The sequence below is a fragment of the Pipistrellus hanaki genome (genome assembly GCF_964339955.1).
Source record: "Pipistrellus hanaki genome assembly, chromosome: 1".
Lineage (NCBI taxonomy): Eukaryota > Metazoa > Chordata > Mammalia > Chiroptera > Vespertilionidae > Pipistrellus > Pipistrellus hanaki.
The window spans coordinates 116,858,254-116,882,826 of NC_140503.1; the positions used below are offsets into that span (position 1 = coordinate 116,858,254).

General features: G+C 38.3%; 1 protein-coding gene across 1 annotated transcript in view; it reads left to right on the forward strand.

The window, feature by feature from the left end:
* Nucleotides 1-24,573, forward strand: part of LOC311616301 (cyclin-Y-like protein 1) — a 45,386-nt gene that overhangs the window by 12,403 nt on the left and 8,410 nt on the right. The window contains exons 3-9 of the mRNA XM_084871490.1: nt 223-320; nt 8,052-8,087; nt 10,846-10,897; nt 11,866-11,985; nt 15,690-15,856; nt 19,473-19,635; nt 20,775-23,213. Coding sequence (XP_084727616.1) covers nt 223-320; nt 8,052-8,087; nt 10,846-10,897; nt 11,866-11,985; nt 15,690-15,856; nt 19,473-19,635; nt 20,775-20,885 — 747 coding nt within the window. The 3' untranslated portion in view covers nt 20,886-23,213. The remainder of the gene's footprint in view (nt 1-222; nt 321-8,051; nt 8,088-10,845; nt 10,898-11,865; nt 11,986-15,689; nt 15,857-19,472; nt 19,636-20,774; nt 23,214-24,573) is intronic.

Sequence of the window (24,573 nt, forward strand, 5' to 3'; positions counted from 1 at the left end):
GTCAAGGGCAGCATTTTATGATTCCTTCCTAAATTCTCATTGTTGGAAGTTAGAGCACGTAAAGGGTTTACTCTAGAGCTGCACATGGTATTGCACTAAAGCAGTTCATAGAGTATGAGAACAATTGTAATACTTAATTGTTTGACATTTTAACCAAGGAAAAAAACACTTTTATAGGTTTAACTTACTGTGATATTTTCTTCTATTCCCCTCCCCCTTCAGGTGTTTCCTGGTCACCTTAGGAGAAAGAACAGCTCATGTGCTACTATATTTGTTGACAGCAGTATTTCTCAGCCTGATCTGAGAATCGGCGTGCAGTGGTGAGTACAAATAGGGGACAGACCCCTTATCCTGCTCATATGTACTTTCATTTGTCCTTTTTGGTGATCAGGTTAAAAAACTAGTGTCAATTATATATTGATTTCCACTTCCATTTTATTTTTTTCCTCCATTTTTAAAATTAAGGTATTATATGTGTACATGTCTTACCATAAGCACCCCCACCCCACTCTCATTCATGCCCTCACACCCCAGTGTTTGAGTTCATTGGTTATGCTTATATGCATGTATACAAGTCCTTCAGTTGATCTCTTACCTCCCCCACTTCTCCCTAACCTTCCTGCAGTAATTTTACAGTGTGTTTGATGCTTTACTGCCTCTCTATCTTTTTTGTTCATCAGTTTATAATGTTCCTTATTATCCCAAAATAAGGGAGATTATGTGGTATTTTTCTTTCATTGACTGGCTTATTTCACTTAGCACAATTTTCTCCACTTCCATCCAGGTTGCTGCAAATGGTAGGAATGGCTTCTTTTTTATGGCAGCGTAGTATTCCATTGTGTAGATATACAATTGTTTTGTGATCCAGTCATCTGCTGATGGGCACATAGGCTGTTTCCAAATCTTAGCTATTGTAAATTGTGCTGCTATGAACATAGGGGTGCATATATCCTTTCTGATTGATATTTCTAGTTTCTTCAGATATATTCCTAGAAGTAGGATTACTGGGTCAAATGGGAATTTCATTTTCAGTTTTTTGAGGAAAGTCAATACTGTTCTCCACAGTGGCTGCAACAGTCTGCATTTCCACCAGCAGTGCACGAAGGTTCCTTTTTCTCTGCAACCTCGCCACCAATTGTGGTTTGTTGATTTGTTGATGTTGGCCATTCTGACAGATGTGAGATGGTACTACATTGTTGTTTTGATTTGCATCTCTCTGATAATTAGTGACTTTGAGCATGTTTTCATGTGCCTCTTGGCCTTCCTTCTGTCTTCTTTTGAAAATATTCTATTTAGGTCCATTGCCCATTTTTTATTGGATCATTTATCTTCCTTTTATTTAGTTGTATAAGCTGTCTGTAGATGTTGGAGATTAAACCTTTATCAATGATAACATTTGCAAATATATTCTCCCATACAGTGGGCTTTCTTATTGTTTTGTTGATGGTTTCTTTGGCTGTAAAAAAGCTTTTTATTTTGATGTAGTCCCATTTGTTTATTTTCTCCTTTTTAAAAAATATATTATATTGATTTTGTACAGAGAGGAAGGGAGAGAGATAGAGAATTAGAAACATCGATGAGAGAGAGTCATCAATCAGCTGCCTCTTGCACACCCCCTACTGGGGAAATGCCCGCAACCAAGGTACATGCCCCTGACCAGAATCATACCCGGGACCTTTCAGTCTCCAAGCCGACCATCTATCCGCTCTATCCATCGAGCCAAACCGGTTTTGGCTGTTTATTTTCTCTTTAGCTGCTATTGTTCTAGGGGCAGTATTAGTGAAGAAGTTCTTTTGGCATATGTCAGAGATTTTGCTACCTGTGGATGCTTCTAGTATTTTTATTGTTTCCCGTCTGATGTTTAAGTCCTGTATCCATTTTGAGTTTATTTTTGTATATGGTGTAAATTGGTGATCTAGTTTTATTTTTTTTTGCAAGTGTCTGTCCAATTTTCCCAACACCATTTATTGAAGAGACTGTCTTGACTCCATTGTATGTTCATACCTCCTTTGTCATGTATTAATTGAGTATAGAGGTTTGGGTCAATACCTGAATTCTCTATTCTATTCCATTGATCTATATGTCTGTTCTTGTGCCAGTATCAGGCTGTTTTGTGAACAGTGGATTTGTAATACAGCTTGAAATCTGGTATTGAGATCCCTCCTACTTTATTCTTCTTTCTCAGGATTGCTGTTCTATCAACCTTTGACGAAACTCTTAGTTTTTTGGTCTGATGGTAAATGGGATTGCTTTTTTAGTCTCTGTTTCTGTAAGTTGACTGTTGGTGTATAGAAATGCCATAGATTTCTTGGCATTATTTTTTTAAATATATTTTATTGATTTTTTACAGAGAGGAAGGGAGAGAGATAGAGAGCTAGAAACATCGATGAGGAGAAACATCGACCAGCTGCCTCTTGCACACCACCTACCAGGGATGTGCCCACAGCCATCGTACATGCCCCTAATCAGAATTGAACCTGAGACCTTTCAGTCCGCAGACCGATGCTTTACCACTGAGCCAAAGCGATTTCGGCTTGACATTAATTTGTATCCTGCTACATTGCCAAATTCATTTATTAAGTCAATTAGTTTTTTGATGGAGTCTTTTGTTTTTTTTATGTACAATATCATGTCATCTGCAAATAAGGATAACTTTACTTCTTTTCCAATTTGGATGCCTTTATTTCTTCTTCCTGTCCAATTGCAATGGCTAGTACTTCCAGTACTATGTCAAACATGAGTGGTGAGAGTGGACATCCCTGTCTTGTTCTTGTTCTTTGAAGGAATGGTTTTAGTTTTTGCCCATTGAGTATGATGTTTGCTGTGGGTTTATCATATATAGCTTTTATTATGTTGAGGTATGATCCTTCTGTTCCCACCTTGTTGAGAGTTTTTATCAGGAAAGGGTGTTGGATTTTATCAAAAGCTTTTTCTGCATCGATTGATACGACTTTATGATTTTTATCTTTCAATTTGTTTATGTGATGTATCACGTTTACTCATTTGTGGATATTGTACCATCCTTGCATTCCTGGAATAAATTCCTGGAATAAATCTTTCTGATGTACTGCTGGAGCCGATTTGCTAGAATTTTGTTGAGGATTTTGGCATCTATGTTCATGAGGGATATTGGCCTGTAATTCTCTTTCATTGTTTTGTATTTATCTGACTTTGGTATTAGGATGATGCTGGCTTCATAGAAGGAGTTTGGAAGTGTTCCTTCCTCTTGAATTTTTTGGAATAGTCTGAGAAGGATAGGTTTTAGTTCTTCCTTGAATGTTTGGTAAAACTCTCCTGTGAAGCCATCTGGCCCCAGGCCTTTGTTTGCTGGAAGCTTTTTGATGACTGTTTCAATTTCTTCCCAAGTCACTGGCCTATTGAAATTTTTAGATTCTTCCTGATTGAGTTTTGGAAGGTTATATTTTTCTAGGAATGTGACCATTTTCTCCAGGTTGTCCAGTTTGTTGGAACAGAGTTGTTCGTAGTATTTTGTAACAATTCTTTATATTCCAGCGGGGTCTGTTGTTATTTCACCTCCTTCATTTCTGATTTTGTTTATTTGGGTCCTCTCTCTTTGTTTCTTGGTTAGCCTGGCTAGAGGTTTATCAATCTTGTTTATCCTTTCAAAGAACCAGCTCTTGGTTTTGTTGATCTTATGTATTGTTTCTTTGTCTCTATGCCATTTATCTCCGCTCTGATTTTTGTTATTTCCTTCCTTCTGCTTATACTGGGCTTCTCTTGTTGCTCTTTTTCTAACTCTTTGAGTTCTAGAGTTAGATAATTTGTTACCATTTTTTCTTGGTTTTTTTTTTTTTTTTTTTTTAATAGTCTTGTAGAGATATGAACTTCCCTCTCAAACTGTTTTTTGCTGTGTCCCATAGATTTTTGGGTTGTTGTGTTTTCATTGTCATTTTTTGCCTTGATGTTTTTAATTTCTTTCTTGATTTCTCTGGTAACCCAAGAATAGCATGTTGTTTAATCTCCATGTGTTTGATTTCTTTAGATTATTTTCATTGTAGTTGATTTCCAATTTTATGCCACTATGATCTGAGAAGATGCTTGGTTATGATTTCTATCTTCTTGAATTTGAAGAGACTTTGCCTATGTCCCAACATGTGGTCTATCTTTGAGTATGACCCATGTGCACTTGAGAAGAATGTATATTCTGTAGCTTTGGGATGACATGTTCTGAAGATGTCAATTAATTCCATCTGGTCTAGTGCATCATTTAGGATTGATGTTTCTTTGCTGATTTTTTGTTTAAATGATTTGTCCAAAGGTGCCAGTGTGGTATTAAAATCTCCTACTATGATTGTGTTGCTATTAATTTCTCCCTTAATGTCTTCCAGCTCCTGTATTGGGTGTGTATATGTTTACCAGGGTTATTTCTTCTACTAGGATTGCTCCCTTTAGTATTATGAAGTGGACTTCATTATCTCTTGTTATGTCCTTCATTCTGAGATCTAATTTGTCAGATGTAAGTATTGCTACCCCAGCTTTTTTTTTCATTTCCATTCGCCTAGAAAACCTTTTTCCATCCCTTAACACTCAGTCTGTGTCTGTCATTTTTTCTGAAATGGGTTTCTTGTAGACAGCAGATATATGGGTCTTGTTTTTTTATCCAATCCGTTACTCTATGTCTTTTGATTGGAGCATTTAATTTGTTTACATTTAAAGTTATTATTGATAGGTACTTATTTGACACCATTTTTATTCTATCCCTCTGTTTCTTCTTCGCTTCCTATTTCTTTATTTTTACAGTAGACCCTTAAGCATTTCTTGCATTGCTGGTTTGGTGGAGATAAATACCTTTAGTCTTTTTTTTTTGTCTGTGAAGCTCCTGATTTCACCTTCAATTTTGATTGATAGCCTTGCTGGGTACAGTATTCTTGGATTCAGACCCTTCCTTTGCATGACTTTGTATATTTCATCCCATTCCCTTCTGGCCTGATGAGTTTCTGTTGAGAAATCAGTTGCTAGTCTGATGGGAATTCCTTTATATGTAACTTTCTGTCTCTCTCTCTGGCTGCTTTTATGATTCTTACTTTGTCGTTGCTGTTTACCAATTTAATTATAATATGCCTTGGCGTTGGTCTTTTGGGATTCATTTTGCTTGGGACTCTGCGAGCATCTTGGATTTATGTGGGTTTTTTCTTCTCTATCTCAGGAAAGTTTTCTGTCACATTTCTTGAAATACATTTTCCGTGTCTTCTCAGTTTCCTTTCCTTCTGGAACCCTATTATTCTAATATTGTTTTGTTTTGTATTGTCCCAAAGCTCCCGTAGGCTCTCCTCCTGCTTTTTAAATTTTTTTTTCCTAGAAGCTGCTCTAATTGGGTATATTTTTCCATCTTGTCTTCTAGCTCACTGATGCGGTCCTCTGCTACTTTTAGTCTACTCTTGATGCTTTCTATTGTGTTCTTCATAGTAGCGATGCCATTTTTCATTTCTTCTTGGTTCATCTTCATTTCCTCTTGGTTCTTCTTCATTTCTCTTGGTTCTTACTCATATTGTCAAATTTGTACATTCTTTTCCGTTCTTTTTAGCCATCTTATGATCATTACTCTGAATTCTTGTTCTGGTAGGTTGCTTGTCTCTAACTCATTTATTTACTTCCTTTCTGGTGATGCCTGCTTTTCTTTCATGTGCGGGCTATTTCTTTGTCTCCTCATGGTCTCTCTTTTCAGGATGTCTGGTTATATAATTCTCTTTTTCCTTTCCATGGGTGATTGAAGAACTCCCTTGCATCCATGTGTTTGCATTGATTGGGGTGTCACAGCTGTTCGGTGGTCTCCACTGTTGTGGGTTTTTCAGGTCTCAGATAAGATCCTCTTTTCTTTGTAATATGGCATAGTTTTCCATCTGAGCCCATAGCTCCGGGAGAGTTCTCCACCACAGTGTGGGCTGCTTGGTCAGGAAATCCTGTCGAGAAGACTTTTACCTTCTCTTAGAGTAGTGCTACCCCTTAGCTTGCCAACTAACCTTCCCCAAGCGACTCTCAGGTGCTCCTTCTATCTGCTCTGGGACTAGGCTCAGAACAGGTCCATCTGTTTGGCCACCATTTTGTCTCCAGAGGTGAGTTTTCATGTATGCAACTTTTATCTAAATGTGTCCCTAAACACATGCATTCTATTTATCTTTCCCCAAAAGCACTTTCTCATTCTCACAAGCCTTCTGATAAGCAGAGGAAGGACAGAAGGCTTCTTTATGTGGAGAAAAGCATCTGTGATTATTTTTATTTTAATCCTAATTCATGTGTTCTCAAACTTTGGTGCACTTTGCAATCACCTGAGAAGCTTTCAAAACAACCCCAGGTCATACTCAATGTCAGATGAATCAGATCAATCAGATGAATCATAGTGGGAGAAGGCAGTTTGTCAAACTCCTCTGATGGTCCCAATGCACAGCCAAGCCTGGGAACCACACTGCCTGGTTAGAGGGTAAGAGGAAGAGAACTCCTTCTCACTCTTGGTGGGACCTTGAGGAAGTCAGTTTTAAGCCTCAGTTACCTGCTCTGTTAAATGGGTTGTTGAATTAAATATCACCACAAGTTCATTGGCTTTTTTTTTTAGCTTCTATATTTCAAATTCTGTGATTTTAAAATCAATATAAAGATGAAACCGTTTAAAGCACTAAACAAGTACTTTAATACTAGCAATGCTACAGGCCTTTTTACAATTGCTAATATTTTATAACTGCCGGGGTGTTTCTGTATCTAGAAGGGTTCAGGAATCTGGAGAAGAGGCTGTAGTGAATTAAATAAACTAGACATGAAATATAAATTTGGGAGGCATTATTGGGGGGAGCAAGGGAAGGCTTAGCTTTAGTAGCTGAGTTCCCCCGAGTCTCTTGACCCCGAGGTTTTTATTAACACATTTTTACCTATAGCAAAAGCAGATATACATATTAAAGGTAAGGTTTGGTAAACAGTAGATTATCAGGCTGGAGGAACTGCCTTCGGCTGTTCCTGCTGCAGGTAATAACATGCAGATTTTCAGCCCTGCTGAATGAGTCCATTCAACCTTTTGAGGACTTCTTGCATTTATTATGATCCTGCTGGAATTAGCCTCCAGCATATAACCTATTTATAAAATTCATTTTTGCTTCCCTCAATTATTTTGAGCTTCATATTAGACACTGAAAGCAAAGAGGAAAAGCATGGAATTTAATCTACAGCACCCCTTTGTTTTATTCTACACAGCATCTGGGAATAACTTAGGGATATAGTAACTTACACAGTATCTGAGGACTTACATCTGATCATTAAAATGATATTAGGGGAGGGTGGGGATAAGGGAGAGAGATCAACCAAAAAACTTGTATGCATGCATATGAGCCTAACCAGTGTTCAGGGACAACCGGGGGGTGGGGGGGGGGGGGAAATTGTGTGGCAAGGGGTTTGGGATGGGAATAGGGGAATGAGGACAAATAAGTGATATCTTAATCAATAAAGAAATAAAAAAATAAAATGATATGTAAAATAATTTGGAAATAAATGCTACTAATATTATACTGTGTATTAATTGCTGCATTGTTAGCACTGCTAATTTTAGAATTATTAGAACTATTGATTTTGTGGGTTCTAACATTTGCCATTAAAATTTCTAACAATCATATAAAAGTCACCTTAAATGATTCTGTTTGGTAGAGAGCATTTTCTTTATCTTTGTGGAAATGACATACAATGGGTGGGCAGGTGGAAAAACCTGTATGGCTTAAATTGAAGCATGTGCACAAATAGTTCTAATTTGTACAGGATGAAAGTTTCTGTGGGTAGAAGGGCAAATGACAGGGAAAATGTGTAATATCTTATGTATTATAATAATCATCAGAAACATGTCTTCTTACTGAATATGCCCTAGCATTTTGGTTTTTTAATTTTGCTAAAAGACAAAGAAATAGAACAAGGTGAAGAGTGCCCATGCGATACTGTTCTGAATGAGGATTTCATGGCTACTGGGCAGGTGGGAAGGTCTTCCCCAACCGCGACCCTTTTAAAGCATGTCTTCAGCCCTGACATAAAGTCGATTTTTACTTTTCTTTTCTCTACAGCTTGGCATTAGCCATCTACTACCATATAAAAAATAGGTGAGTTTAAAACCTGTCTTATTATTCTAGCTAATAAATTTACAAGATATAAAGTTAGTGTTAGGTTTTAAATATAAACACTGTTGGAGTAATCTATGGTGCTTTTATTACATTACTAAAGGCTTGATGCACGAAATTCATGCAAGGGGCTTGGCCCTCACAGCCATGCCTTGCCTGGGCCCTCACAGCTCTGGCTTAACCCAGAAAGTCATGCAGAATGTTGTCTGGAAGGTCTATCGGTCATGTGGTCTAATTAGCCTATTATGCTTTTATTATTATAGAAGATTGAAGTGCATCACATGTTTTTTGTCTTAGGACTCTTAATGCTTAAGTGATTGAGGATACCAAAGAAGATTTGTTTATGTGGGCTATATTGACATTTACTGTATTAGAAATTAAAATCAAAAATTTAAAAATAAACCCCTTGTATGTTGAAACATGGTTTTCATAGCACTATGGAAATTTTGAGCAGGATACTGCTTTGTTGTGAGGGATTGCCTTTTGCTTACAGGATGGAGCAGCTTCCCCAGCCTTTCCTCACTACCGTGTTTCCCTGAAAATAAGACATCCTCCGAAAATAAGACCTAGCGCATGGAAAGATAAGACATCCCCTGAAAATAAGACCTAGCACAACTTTGGGAGAAAAAATTAATATAAGACACTGTCTTATTTTCGGGGAAACAAGGTAGATTCCAGTAGCACCCTTTTCCCAGGCCTCATTGTGACAACAAAAAAGTCTCCTCCATGGCCGAATGTTTCCTGGGGGACTAAATTGCCCCTGATAGAGAGCCATAGCATTAACATAATTCTTTATAAAAGAGAATCATTTTCCACAACAAATAGGCCAAGTGGAAATTGTGTCATTTATATTTTTGCAAATCTCCTTATATCTGGCTTAACAGAAGACAGCTGATTCTCATGCCCACCCTGTCTTCACACCTTTGTGATTACTTCAATCATCTCAATAATTTGTTTTGAATAAACAATTGAAGACCTAGCCTCATATAGTTTTATGAGCATATTTTTAAAGCCTTCAGAAAATTGTGTATATTCTTTGATATTGTACCAAAAGTCCACAAGAGCTGGTTTCTTAAATTCGTTACCTGAACTTGTACTAAGGTCTCTTTTAAATTAGTACCCATTCATATATCTTGTATGCTGAGTGAGTCTTTTTACTTATAAGTAATTTTGTTTATGCCTCGGTCATTTGAAAAGTATTGGTCCACATTTCTGTATACAATATTAAAACTCACTTTTGTTATTTAGCTTCATTATTACCACCACTCTTCCCAGAAAACCATTAGGTATTGAAAAGCTGTCAAGTTGACAAAAAAGATACAAGTTTTCCCCATTCTTGATTTTCAGTTTGTTAGCTGGAAATGTGCAATGGGCAAGAGATTTATAAATTATTTTCTTTGAAGAAACAGGCTCACTTTTCAGCTTTTAGATTATGACACTTGTACTATCAAATAAAGATGTTATTCTGTGAAAACAGTAGCACATTCAGCTCACAACTAAGTTAAAGTCCAAATGCCTTTCCTTAATACCCACATTGCAGTATGCAGAAGTGCCTACTGCATGCTTCCCCTTACTCAGCATATAAAAAAAGAATCAACATTTAGTAGCATTATTCATTGTTAATTCTTTATCAAAGATGTGCTTTAGTAGATTTGTTTTCAGCAAGTGGCAGTAAAGAACAGAATGACAATACCACAGGGTGGGACCCCAGCCTTGATTCTTGCTCAGAAACTAGTTTTATTGACTTGCTTTTATACAGTCATTGCACATGTCAGTGTAAATGCAGGCAATGCCTTAATATTTCTATACAAACAGTTTTGGCCTCATGAGTCTCCTGAAAATGGTCTAGTGAAACCACTGAAGCCTGCAAAACACTGTGGGAGAAACACTGTGTAAATGAGCAGAGTGTATAGTGTGGAAAATTAAACTTAAAAAAAGAAGAAGCCTGGTTTCCCTGGCACAGTTGGTTGGAGGATCATCCTGTACATGACAAAGTGGCAGGTTCAATTCCAAGTCAGGGCAGCACGTACCAGGCTGTGGGTTCAATTCTGTTAGACCATGTACCTAGGTTCCTGGTTCGATCATCAGTCTAGCATGTGCAGGAGACAGCCAATCATGCCCCCCCCCCCCTCGCTCTCTCTCTCTTTTTCTCTCTTTCTCTTCCCCCCCTTCTTTCTCCTTCTTCCTCTCTCTAAAATCAATAGACTGTTCACTTTTAAAATAAAAAGGTAGTATTTTAACTCAGACTCTTTTAAAGAGACCAGAAAAAATACATAATAAGAAAATAATATGGGTAAGTGATAAGAGAAAACAAATAGTGAAGGGAAAACAAAAAAACAAACAAAAAAAACCCCAAAACAAACAAACAAACAAAAAAACACACCAGGAATCTAATATTCACCATGAAGATTGCCCACCACTACTGCTTTGTAAAATGTTCCTGTGGCTGCCAATGAGAGGTTAGAGGAGTGACAATCAGTTTGATTGACTAGCATTGCCTGTTAGTGAGGGTCAATGCTTATAAAGGCAACCCTGGCTGGTCACTGTAGAAAAGATTTCACAGAATTTGATGTGCTGAGTAAAAAGAGGTCAGGCATTGACTTCAGGATCTAAGAGGAGAATTTGTAGAAGGACTTTCTTTGTTGAAGGTTAAGCTCCCTCCACCCCTCTGTACTCCCAGCAGATGTGTTGCTAACAGAATTCTTGGATTAGTTTTTAAAATCACGTTCTTATTTTCTAGAGATGACAATAGATCCAAGGACATTTTTGATGAGAGAATCCATCCTTTCACTGTAAGTGCCAATTGTATTAAGGTGGTCTTTTTCTCTCAGACAATTGTCTTTTTCCCATGCTGATTTGCTTTGAAATTAATCTCCAGGAGAAAATTATTCCCTCTAGCTTGGGGTCAACACTACTTTCCTTTAAGTTTTCTTCCCCACCCCCATGATGTATCTAATACTTTAACAAAGGGAATGTTGTATGAGAAATATGTCAGTAAGACCTGAGCTTCAGCTTTGTATACTAGTAATTAGTGAGCTAAAGTGGGTCAACACACCCAAAAACAAAAAATGTATCTTTAAAAAAGATAATTGCATAAATTTTAGCATCAAGCAATATGAATGTTTATAAATTTAAACAGATATGTGAAAGAACTCTATGAATAAAATTTAAAAACTCTTTAAATTAATTAGAATTATAGAAACACTTTTAATTCACTTCTTCAGACATGTTCTATGGTATTATGTGGCTATGACCTCTGCACAGCACCTTCCAGCCTTAGAGATCGAAGGTTACAGGAAACTGAACCTTCATTTTTAGAGTTGATTGCAGAGAAGTATGACTTGGCGACCAGCAAGTCTTTTTAAATTGAATTAAATTAAATTAAATTTAATTTTCTCTTTCTCTTTTTTATTGTTTAAAATAATACAAATAGTAGTACACATGTGTCCTTTCTCCCCCCCAATTCACTTTCCCTCAGCCTCCCCTGCCCCCTCACCCACCTGTTTTGAGTCTACAAATAGTTTGCATTTAGACTGAATTCTGTAAGGGGAAGGTGGAAAGGAATATACAATTTTTGAGGTTGTGCCTGTATTTATCTTTAATGAGTGTCCCATTGTTTTTATTTAAAAGAGTAAGAGACATGTCACACGATCAGAATTATTTTAAGGGGCACATGGGCACAAGTGGAAGACTGCTGCCATAAAAGTACGTAAGCATTTTTCTTCAGTGGATACTTATATTACATTTTTTCTCTTTCCAGCAGAGCAAGGTTCCGGAGGAACACTTTACACAAAATCCTGATCTTGGATCTATTTACAGATTCATTCACCCGTTTTTTGTAGCTATGAAAGTAACAGCAGGTTATGCAATAGCAGCCTTGGTAAGAAGTTCTTCTTTCAGAACTTTATTAAGGGAACCCTATCAAAGGAAGTAAAGTTCACACATTTGAGCTTAATAATCAATATGATTAAAAATGTCCTTGTTTTTCTCACCACAAAACGGTTGCTATTAAAGGCAGCAGGAGGGAGAGATTTCCAATTTCTCCCAGATTTCAGGAGACACACGAGTGCACACAGGCACACTTACAAGGTGTGCTGATGGGGCAGGACGGGGCAATAACAGAACCTTGTGGGCCCCAGGCAGTGACAGGTTCAGTGTAGGTCTAAGCTGAGTCCCAGGCTGCATTTCCTGGGCAGTTGTAACCTGTGTCCTGACTGAGAACTAGAGCCCTGAATTTGCTGTTCCTTGGATGATGGGTGTTCTTCTGTCCTTGCTGTCCTCTGTGCCTGCCTGTGACATTGCCAGGATTCTAGTGCCATAGGACCTGAAAGGGCTTTGCTAGGTGCCTGCTCAGCTACAGCCGTGTAAGGGCCTTTGTCAGTCACCCAGGACTCCTGTGGAGAGAGTGTATCACTTGGAGTGAGTGGTCCATTCTAGCGAAAAGGAATGGGGATTGTATCACTCCTGCCTCAGGCAATCCTAAAGGGGAAAGTGTCCTGCTTGGTCTGAGGGAAGAGGACTTAGGTCAGCGCCGCCTCCTTCAGGGCTCAGTCAGAATTTTGGAGAGGCAGCCTGTGCTTCTAAATAGAGACCCCTCAATGGCACTGGATCAGACACAGGCCTTTGCTTGGAGCTGTCAGCCATCTGGAGTGCTGAGCGCATGCTGGGGAAAGGCAGGAGTGGTGTCCCACCTGGAGAGCTAGGGGATTCAGCAAGGAGAGCACTGGGTTGGAAGAGGGTGAGTCCTTGCAGACACATTAAGCTAGATGTGCCTGAGAGACAGAGGGGCAGTCTCTAGGGATCATTCGAACATACGGAATTAGAGCATGAATCTGAGCTAGAGGCAGGGAATTAGTACTAGCTATTCCAATGTTGAAAAAGCCTATGAATAAAAAGTGCATGGAAGATAGAAGAGTGACAAGAGCAGGTATTCAGTGGCTGTTTATGGAATGAGCAACTTCTTGGCAGCATTGAGCACTTTGACCTCACTCTCTTTCTGGAACCTCACTTATCTTCCTTCGTTTTTATTGTTTTGCCACCACGCTAAGCCACTCCTGGTGACTTCTCCCTTCAGTGCTGAGTCCTTAGTGCTGAGGATAGAGGAGAGACGTGGTTGAATAAAATATTTGCTTTTATGGAGCTTCTGTCCTAGTGGGAAGACATAAATATTTCTTTAAATGAGTGTTGTTAAAAGGTGGATATGTCAGGTGGTCAATACCAGGAAGGTACATTAGGGGGACGTGATAAAGTGCTGACAGGCACTTGCTACTTTTGAGAAGAGATCTGGAAGAGCTCTGTAAAGAGATGACATCTGAACCCTGGCCTGACTGCACTGAGGAAGATGAGGAGCTCTGGTGTGTGTGCAGAGGGAACAAGTGCCAGATTCTGAGATGGGATTTGAGTAAGAGTGAGGTATGGCCAGTGTGGTCAGAGTGGAATGAGGGAAAGATGTAGCACATGAGGGCCAGGAGCGCAGGTGCCATCTGATTGGGCCTTGCAGCTTATAGGCAGGCCATGGGAGGAAGTGACATTTTTATTTGTTTGGTGGAAACCTTTTGGCAGAGTTGAACAGGGTGGGCAAGCGCTCTTGATTAAAAGGCTATCCTGGCTGCTTTGAATAGAGGCCGAGAACTCCTGGGCAATAACAGTGACACAGGTGAAAGCGATCTGACTACCAATGACAGGCATAGATAACAAGAATTTCTCACAGATTGCTGCAGATTGACTCAGCTGAAAGTCTTTGGCCAAGCACCTAGGCCAGTGGTCAGCAAACTGCGGATTTTTGGCCCCTTGAGTTTTTAGCAAAGGCCAGCTTAGGAGTACCCTAATTAAGTTAATAACAATGCACCTACCTATATAGTTTAAGTTTAAAAATTTTAACTCTCAAAAGAAATTTCAATCGTTGTACTTTTGGCTCTGTTGACTAATAAGTTTGCTGACCACTGGCCTAGGCAAATGGCAGTGTCCCACATGACATTAGGGAGTGGGTGTGGAGTGGGGTTCTGGTGTGAAGAGCTCTGGTTTGTATGTGATAACGCATTAGCAGTAGTAGTTTCAGTCCAGTGGCAGTGCCAGGGCAGACTACAGTGGGTGAAGGGGAGAGTGGGAGATGAGAAGCAGCATCAGGGCATTCACTGTGAGCAAACAGAGAGGAAGCACCATAGAGGTTGTGGGGGTCGGATGGGTACCATATAAAGACATTCATATTGGGGAGAGTGTCTGGGCCACAGGGAAGTGTTCAAAAGAGGAAATTGTGGGAGGTGTTCTTCAGAAGTGGGATGGGATCAATTTCACTGCTAGAAGAGTTCCAATGACAAGAGAAATCCCAATTCCAATGACTCAGGGAGGCAAGTGGTATAAATGAATGATTAACGGCACATACCAAGTCTACAGTAAAGATTGTAGGAAGTTGAGTGATTTCCAATGTTGTATATGTCTCTAATTATTCCCATCAAGTAAATAGTTGAACCTTGTAAGCATACGATATCTGAGCACATTGAGCTTTTGGAGATTGGTGCAAATTTTCACTAAGAACACATAATGTTTAATAACTGTTTTGTTTTGTTTTTAATACAGTTGGGTTTTTACAGCTTTGGCAAATGTGAGCTGTCAATCTGATAACCTCAGACAGTGAACATACTCTTTAAAATGGGACTTTTTCGTCTTTGTTTTATGGCTTACATACTCTTTTTCAGAGAACCCTTGAGGTAAAAACAAATCACAGCTATCTTCTATAATCTTTGCTTAGCTGCTCCCTTCACCTAGTTCTTTGTAGAATAGACATGTAATGCATGTGGAGAAATCATGAGACCTCATCAGTTCCCTGGCAGGCTTAGAGGAGAACCAGGGAGACAGATACTGGCAGCTCTGCTACCACCTGAAACCAGCAGAACCGACTGAGCTTCAGATTGTGTAAGACAGAAATAGATCTATTTCACAGAATCGTGATGGAGATATGAGGCGTAGGGGACATAAAAGGACTATCCTTGGTGTGCATGAGTGTTTCTTATAAAGGCACTAAGTCCAAGATTACGTGACAGTTGTAAATACCTGATTGAAACACAGCTGTTTACACTACCTGTCCTGCTGCAGCACACAGCAACCACTGGGGGGCTGTCTTGAAAAACAAAGTTTATCTTCAGCTTGGGCGACAAAGGGAATAGTTACTATGTAGAGAAGGTACAAATGTGCTCAGTATTGGCAGGGATTTACATATTCAAGGTTATGTAAAATCGCCATTAACTACCTGCCAGGTAGGAAACAGTGCACGTGGTGGGCACTCCAGAATCTGCATGGGGGCTGGATATGCTGCCCTTTGGGTGGGAAAGTAAGAACATTTCTTTAGGAATTCTTTGCTAACTTGTCCACTCCTTCCTGTGACCAAAAGTTGGGCTGGAAATTCACATGGGAAAGTAGGCAATGGAAGTATCTGATTTGCAAATATGATATGGCCTCTGACTTTGACTGGCCAACTAGTCTCTTGGCCAGAACCGAAGAATAAAAGGCATGTTGAAACTGTCGAAACCTGTTATTCTTAATAGTTCTTATCACAGCATTAAACTGAGCTAGAACTTACTTTTGCAGGTATACATAGAAAGGCTTTTAATTTATGCCAAAATCGACCTTTGCCCAAGTAACTGGAGACGAATTGTTTTGGGAGCAATCGTTCTAGCTTTCAAGTATTGGCACGATCTGGAAATATCGAATAAAAGATTCTGTAAAATCTGCAGGGGCATGACAATAAAAAACTTGTGAGTTGCAAGGTTTTGGTGAACTTTCAAATCATTTTTCATTACTTTATATACCCCCATAAAGTTTACAGATTAAGAAATGTTTTTAAAGTTTAAATTGTGCAGAGAACAGAACTATGCATAAAACTACATACATTTTACCCTAGCTTGTTTGGCTCAGTAAGTACAGCATCAGTACAGACTGAATGGTCCCAGGTTCAATTCCAGTTAAGGGTACATTCCTGGGTTGTAGGCTCAATTCCAGTTGGGGCATGATAGGGAGGGAATAAGAGGCAAACAATTGGTGTTTCTCTTTCTCTCCCACCTCCCTTCTTGCTAACCTCCCTCCCTCTTTTCCACTCTCTAAAAATCAATATTAAAATATCCCTCAGTGAGGATTAACAACAACAACAACAAAAATTACATATGTTTTCTATTCACATTTGCTACAACATATCATATTCTTTCTCATTAATTAGTTGGTTTCCATTCATAATTATTCTAATAATCCGTGTGATAATTTTTGTAATGTATTTCTCTGGTGGTTACTGGCAAACATTGTACAAGTTCAGATGCACAAGCAACTGTACTTTAAATATCTTTACGGCCTTTTTAGGGCTGCCTACCTGTTCCAGTTCCTTTTTTATTGTTGTTCTCCTTTATAAAATTTATTTATTTTTATTATTCTTGTCAATAAGACTTTATATTTAATATTATTTTGTATTAGTCTTAGGTGTACAGCATAATTGTTAGAAAATCATATCCTTGGCAAAGTGTTTTCCACAATATTTTTAGTACTGACCTGACACCATACCTAGTTATTGTAGTATTAATGACTATATTTCCCAGGGCTTACTTTATATTTCCATGAGTATTTTGTAACTGCCAATCTGAACTTCTCAATTTCTTCACCTTTTTCACCCAGCCTCTTAAACTCCCCCCTCTCTGGTCACCATCAGAATGTTCCCTGTATCTATGAGTCTTCTTTTGTTTTCTTTGCTCATTTATATTGTTCTTTAGGTTCCACATATAAGTGCAACCATATGGTATTTGTATTTCTCTGACTGACTTATTTCACTAACATACTACCCTCTGGGTCCATCCATGCTCTCACAAATGGCAAGATTTCATTCCTTTTTTATGTGTTAACTAGAAGCCCAGTACACAAAATTTGTGCACAAGGGTGGGGTGTCCCTCAGCCCAGCCTGCACTCTCTCCAATATGGGACCCTCGAGGGATGTCCTATTGCCCATTTAGGCATGATCAGTCGGACATCCCTCTCACAATCTAGGACTGCTGGCTCCCAACTGTTCACCTGCCTACCTTCCTGATTGCCCCTAACCACTTTTGCCTGCCAGCCTGATCATCCCCTAAACACTCCCCTGCCCACCTGATTGATGTCTAACTGCTCCGCTGCCAGCCTGTTTACCCCCAACTGCCCTCTCTTGCAGGCCTGGTCCCTCCTAACTGTCCTCCCTTGCTCACAACTTTCCTCCCTTGCTGGCCATCTTGTGGTGGCCATCTTGTGTGCACATGGGGGCAGGATCTTTGACCACATGGGGGCAGCCATCTGTGTGTTGGAGTAATGGTCAATCTGAATATTACTCTTTTATTAGGTAGGATAATACTCTACCATTTTTTTATACACTCATTAGTTGATGGCACTTGAGTAGCTTCCATAGGGTGGGGATTGTAAATAATACTGCAGTGAACATAGGGTGCATATATTCTTTCAAATTAGTGTCTTGGGTTTCTTTGCATATATATCCACTTAAGGAAGTTCCATTTTTTAATTACTTGAGAAAAACTCCATACTGTTTTCCACAGTGGCTGCACCAATCTACATTCCCACCAAAAGTAACAAGGGTTCTCTTTTCTCCATATTTTTGTCAATACTTTCTTTTTAAAAATTTTATTGATGATCGCCATTCTGACAGGTGTGAGGATATCTCATTGTGGTTTTAATTCACATCTCTGTGAGGATTGGAGATACTAAGCATCTTTCCATATGTCTATCAACCATCTGTATGCAATCTTTGGAGAAGTGTCTGTTCAGGTCCTCTGTCCACTTTTTGATTGGGTTGTTTGCATTTTGATGGTGAATTGTATACTTTTTAAAATAAAGTTGGACTATTATGAGATATATCATTAGCAAATATATTTTCCCCTTAGTAGGTTGCCTTTTTATTTTGTTGATATAGTTCTTTGCTGTGCTAAAAATTTTAGTTTGATACAATCCCATTTGCTTATATTTTTATTTGTTTTACATGCTACAGGTGATGTGTCAACAAAAAAATATTAATAAGAGAAGTGTCCTAGATTTTAATGCCTATGTTTACTTCTAGGAATTTTATGGTTTGAATTTAAGTTGATAATCTATTTTGAGTTTTTGTTTGTATATGGTGGAAGAAGGTAGTCTAGTTTCATTTTTTGTTTGTATCTGTTCAATTTCCCCTACACCGTTTTTTGAATAGACTGCCTTTATTCATCGAATGATCTGTCCTCCTTTGTCAAATATTAATTGACCATAGAGTCAATTTATTTATAGGCTTTATATTCTGTTCCATTGGTCTACATGTTTCTTTTTATGCCCATACCTTGGTGTTTTGATTACTATAACCTTGCATTATAGTTTGATAGCAGGTAGTGTGATACCTCTAACTTTGTCTTTCTCTAGATTGCTGTGACTTTTTAGGGCCTTTGGTGATTCCATATAAAGATTTGGATCATTTGTTCTACTTCCGTAGAAGCTGCCATTGGCATCTTAATAGGATTTTTTTGGGGATGCTATGACATTTTAAAGATGTTATTTTTTCCTATCCATGGGCATGTAATATGCTTCCATTTGTTTGTATCTTACTCAACTTTCTTGTTAGGTGTTCATAATTTCCAAGAGTTTTCCCCTCAGAGATATTAGTGGTGGCTCTCAATGGATTGTTTTGTTACTGTGATGATGTGCCCAAACCTTTTGTTGACACATCTCTACTTTACTAATCTCCTTCCTGTTATGGGCCTGGTGAAAATGTCTGCAAGTTTGTCAGGGCTAAGGAACAGTATGCAATCATTCCTTCCATCTAACTAGGGGTGTCGAACTCAATCAGAGAAGGGGCCAAAATCTAAAATCCAGCCTAAATCGCGGGCCGAATGGTTTACTGAACAGTCATAAACTGACAATGTCATAAACTGACAGCGGAGTGCAGTGATGACAGCGCGGTGCGGGCCACATTGCAAGGCCTGGCGGGCTGGATTTGGCCCGCAGGCCTTGTGTTTGACACATGTGAAGCGTGGGGCCCTGTGAGTGAGCAAGGAGAATGAACCTACAGCTGCACTAATGGGACTCTGATTAATCAGCCCCTATTGACAGCAGCAGTTGAGCACAAGAGACTTAACCTTCTCCCCCTGTTCAAAATTCAAAGAGCTGGATGCAAGAGGGACAACAAATAGCTGTACCTTGTCTATGTTTGTTTAAACGTTAGTGTATGAGTCCAGCTGGGTAGCCTTATTTGTTTAAAAACACACACACAAAAACAACAACAAAAACACAGAGTCAACCTAATAGTTTAGAATGATAATTCTGAAGATAGCCAGGTTGACTAAAATTGCTCTGTATTGATTTTGTGTTTTCCTTCTTGTCCAGAAATGAGTTGGAAAGGCAATACTTTTATCTACTACAGTTTAGTCTTACTGTTTCTCTCAGTGTCTATGCCAAATACTATTTTGACCTTCGATCCTTAGCAAGTGACCATGGACTGCCTATTGAATTTGCTCCTCTTGGAAAAGAAAGAGCACTGAACCTAGAGGTAAGGCTGTGGAATCACAAAGTGGGGTTTGCTGCCAGACACCAAAATCAATATCTGTGGATAAATCATATCATGTAGTGACTAGGAAAATGAAAAGCTTTTGTAACTAGCTCATGGAAGAAGACTTATGAACTCTTTCACATCAAATAAACTCTTCTGATTTATTTAAGAATTATACAAAAATGATCTCTGTGACCATGATACAGAATAGTTTATATCCAACTTAATCTTGGATGGTTTTTTTTGAAACTGTTCTCAATTCATATAAATATATGAATAATTTCTTACAATTGTATCACTAGTCACATCTACAACCATATTCTACTTATCATTGTTAATTCAGTTTGCAAATTCATGCCTTTTCTGTATATATCATTGTTTAGTACCTTTAGTCTGTTAATAGATCTAACCTGAGAAACTTATACTTAGATTGTAGAATATATGCTTCAAACACTTGCTGTAGAAAGTATATAGGTTTTTAATGGAGATAGTAAAGTACATTGAACAAAGTAATTATGGCTTATGGCTTTTGGCGAATATACACCAAAATTATTCTCAATGGAAATGGACACTTTCTGTGGTACTTTGATGGTCCTTTATAATAAGATGTGTTTCTATGTTAATTGATGTGCAACTGAAATAGTACCTTTATAGTGCTTAAATAATTAGCACTTTCCTACCTTTCAATTAAGTACAACCCATGCCTGCCTCACTAAAATTTGCCTGGAGTAAATGCTAACTAATGAAGATCAGCTAGAATTTAAATAGCTGAGTCAACAATGACTTTGTCCAAGTATAAGTTTATTATATTTATGGAACCAAGTATATAGGCAAAAGATGATATTGTTGTTAGGACCTTGTCACACCTTTGACATTGCTGAGAAAATCCAAAGTGTAAATTCTAAGTTCCTCTTTGCACTGGCAATCCAGTCACAGTCCCTAAATGACTTACTGTAGTGAATGAGCATGAAATAGGATCGCAAGCACCAAATAGTGTACACTCCAGCTCTTCGCAGAGGCAATAACTATAACACATATAAAGAAGTGGAAACATATGGCTATCAGGGATGCTTTCTCTGTGAAGGTTGCAATTCTTTCATTTTGAATGTCCTTGTGCTCTATCTCATTTCTCCTCCTAGGCGATTTCCAGATATTGTGAAAACAAAAAACTGTTCAAGGTGGCGATAAAAAAATCTGGCAGCTGTGATAAGCTTACTGATGTGCAGCATGCCGATGCCATCATATCTTAAGGAGGAATGAGGGCTGTGACATGATGAGCCCCTCATCTGCAAAGACTGTAGAAGAATCAGCACGCCTGCTCCAATCTAGCTAAGTTATTTCCTTTTAAGGGAGATTGGGGGGTATTGACATAATGATTTCTCACTTACCAAAACAAGTACTGTTGAAATATAACATTCCCAGTTCTGTTAAGTTTATTATTTTCTTGTAAAAATAAATGAAAAGATTTAAACCTCATGAGGATCTTTTTAGTCTATGCTTAATATCTGATCCTTAGTATTTTGTTTCCCTTTTGATTATTTTTTATTACTAGAGGATATTACATTTATTTCCTTTCATTTTTTGATAAAAAAGTTCTAGTTAACCTCATATTTAACAATCTCTTTTGAGCTTTAAAACCCTCATTTAGAAAATTTAAATTACCTATTTCAATATACTGTAGTTTCAAATGTTTTAATGTTTACTTTAATATTGGCGAAAAAGGACTTCTTAGACATAAGGAAATTTCTTAAGTATTTTTCATTGCTTCTTAGAGCAAAATGGGCACTTTACCCCCACTTGACCCCTACCCCACTACTCCCTTTATGTGCTCTTTGCATTCCTCCTCAACTTTTTGGACATTATTGGTGTATATGAATTATTTTAAAATTATTTTAGTTTTGAGTTTTTATTGTAGTACTTCAGGCATTGAAGATTTCTCTACCTTTTAAGGTGGTTTTAGAGAAGAAGGGAGAGAGGGAGAAACAGATGTGTTAGAGAAACATTCATTGGTGGCTTGCCAAGACATGGGATCAAACACCAGATCTGCGCATGCTCCCTGATTGGGAAACAAACCCACAACCCTTTAGTTATTGGGAAGACACTCCAACCATCTGAGTTATCCAGCCAGGTCAAAGATATCTCTTTCTAAGAAATTAAATAACAACTATTCTTATTATAAAAATCATATATTGTGTGGTCTTTAGCCTTTGAAAATTGTTGTGTAACTAACCTAAAAACTGACAGAATGAAGTAGTGAAATTAAGATTTCTGGAGGTATAGAAGCCAGATACAGAGGCTGATGTACTGCATACCTTTCCAGCACCCTCATGCTAGCAGGTGTCTTTTGGTAATTGTAGTTCCAATGGCTTATCTATATATATATAAAAGGCTAAATAACCAACCGTCCATCCATATGACCATCCAAGTGACTGGCCGGTACAAATGATGCACACTGGTCATTTAAAAATAAACCTTAACTCATGCATGCATGATACATATAAAGCTCTAGCTGACATACAGTTGGTATGTCAGGTAATTTTATGACAGGTAATTTTTGCAGTAATATAATTACTGCAGGAACCCTTCTTCTAATTAATTTCCTTTCAATGTACACAAATCCGTGCACTGAGCCATTAGTATTGAATAAGTAACTTATTCTACCTATAATGCATGCCATTAGCTATCCTGTCTGAAAAGTGTTTTTAAAGAAATTAGACAACCGATTTCTAGAAAGTAAATTTTCATTGTTTGTGATCTACATCTTGCTTTCCCTGTAGGACTGTCTGTGATGCACTATTGCCTTTTTTGAGCTAAAATGTGTCTCTGATGTCAGCATTTTCTCTCTTTCCTCTGCAGTTACAATGGCCAATTCTAATAGCACATTAGCAAGGAAGAATTTTAAAAATTTAAATAGTCCCATGATGTTTCTTCTTGAGACTTTTCACGCATAACATTTCAAAGAATTTAACATGTATAGAGTTGATAGTACAGTTGAAGTAAGTGAGTAGAAAATATTCATAAGGATGACAAAAGTGTAATTAAGATTGGTTTTAAATGTTTTCCAGGGTTTACTGGGTTGCTCTAAGCATATTTAATATCTCTAGGATTCTGAACATTTTTGCTGGAATGGTTGAACTAATTCAAATTAAAAAAAAAAGATTAGTTGATTAAAACCAGTCCCTATTAAAAAGTAAGGAAATAGTAAGATCTTTTTTTATAACTTAAAAAAAAATCTTTATTGTTCAAAGTATTGGCTATATTCCTCTTCCCCCATTGATGTCTTTCAGTCTTCTTCCACCCCCACCAAGGCTTTCACCACCCTATTGTTTGTCCACTGGTTATGCATATATACATACAACTTCATTGGTTGATCTCTTCCTAGGAACCCCAGGCTCCCCTGGAAGGCTTGACAGTCTATCCGATGCTTTCATGTCTCTGGGTCTATTTTGTTCATTAGTTGTTGTTTTTTTCACTAGGTTCCACATATGAGAGAGATCATGTGATACTTGTCTCTCCCTGACTGGCTTATTTCACTTGATGATGCTCTCCAGGCCCCTCCATGCTATCTCCAAAAAAGGGTAAGAGATTCTTCTTTTTACTGCTGCATGATATTCCACGATGTACATGTACCAGAGTTTTTTAATCCACTCATCTGCTGATGGTCACTGAAGCTCTTTCCAAATCTTAGCTATTTGTAAATTATGGTGCTATGAACATAGGGGTGTATATATTCTTTCTACTCGGTGTTTCTGATTTCTTAGGATATATTCAAAGGAAGTTCTATTTTTAATTTTTTGAAGAAACTCTATACTGTTCTCCATTTAGGCTGTACCAATCTGCATTGCCACCTGCAGTGTACTAGGGTTCCCTTTTCTCTACATACTTGCCAACACTTGTCATTTGTTTATTTTTTGATAGCCATCCTGACAGAGGTGAGATGGTATCTCATTGTCATTTTGATTTACATCTCTTGGATGAGCAGTGCCTTTGAGCATTTTCCGTATCCCTTTTGGCTTTCTGTATGTCCACTTTGGAGAAGTGCCTTTTTTAGGTTCTTGTCCCAGTTTTTAATTGGATTGTCTTCCTTTTGTTAAATTGAGTGAGTTCCCTATAGATTTTTGAGATTAAACACTTATCCTATATAGTAAAAGGGCAATATAAGTTTGCCCTAAGGAGGAACTTCTAGGAACAACTGGTCCCTGTTTCAAGCCCTGACCACCAGGAGGAAGACACTCAGTGCAGGAGCTGCCACCTGGTGGTCAGGGAGCTTCCACAGGAGGAGCACCACTCAGCCAGAAGCTGGCTCATGCCTGGCCAGCTCAGCAGAGGTGGCAGCAGCACTAAGGATGTCTGCGGGACAGGTTTCACATAGTCTTTCTCATATGTGGAACCTAGTGAAAAAAATAAACTAAACTGGCAGTCAGACATCACTCTGGCGGCCAAGGAACCCTTGGGGGATATCTGACTGCCAACTTTGACCTGATTGCCCAGGGAGCGGGCCTATATTGGCAGGTGGACATCCCCCAAAGGATCCTGGGCTGTGAGAGGGCACAGTCTGGGTTGAGGGACCCTCCGGAGTGCACAAATTTTCATGCACTGGGCCTCTAGTTGGATATATAATTGGGAAATGTGTTCTCCATGATTATTTTGTTGATCCTTTCTGTTGTTGTACAGAAGCTTTTTATTTTGATGAAGTCTCATTTGTTTATTTTCTCTTTCATTTCCATTTTTCTAGGGGATGTATTAGTAAACATATTGTTATGAGAGATGTCTGAGATTTTGCTGCCTTTGGTTTTTTCTAATATTTTAATAGTTTTTCGTGTTACATTTAAGTCTTTTATACATTTTGATTTTATTTTTGTGCATGGTGTAAGTTGGTTGTCTCGTTTCTTTTTCGTTTTCTTTTTATTTTTTACTTTTTCTTTTCTTTTTGCATGT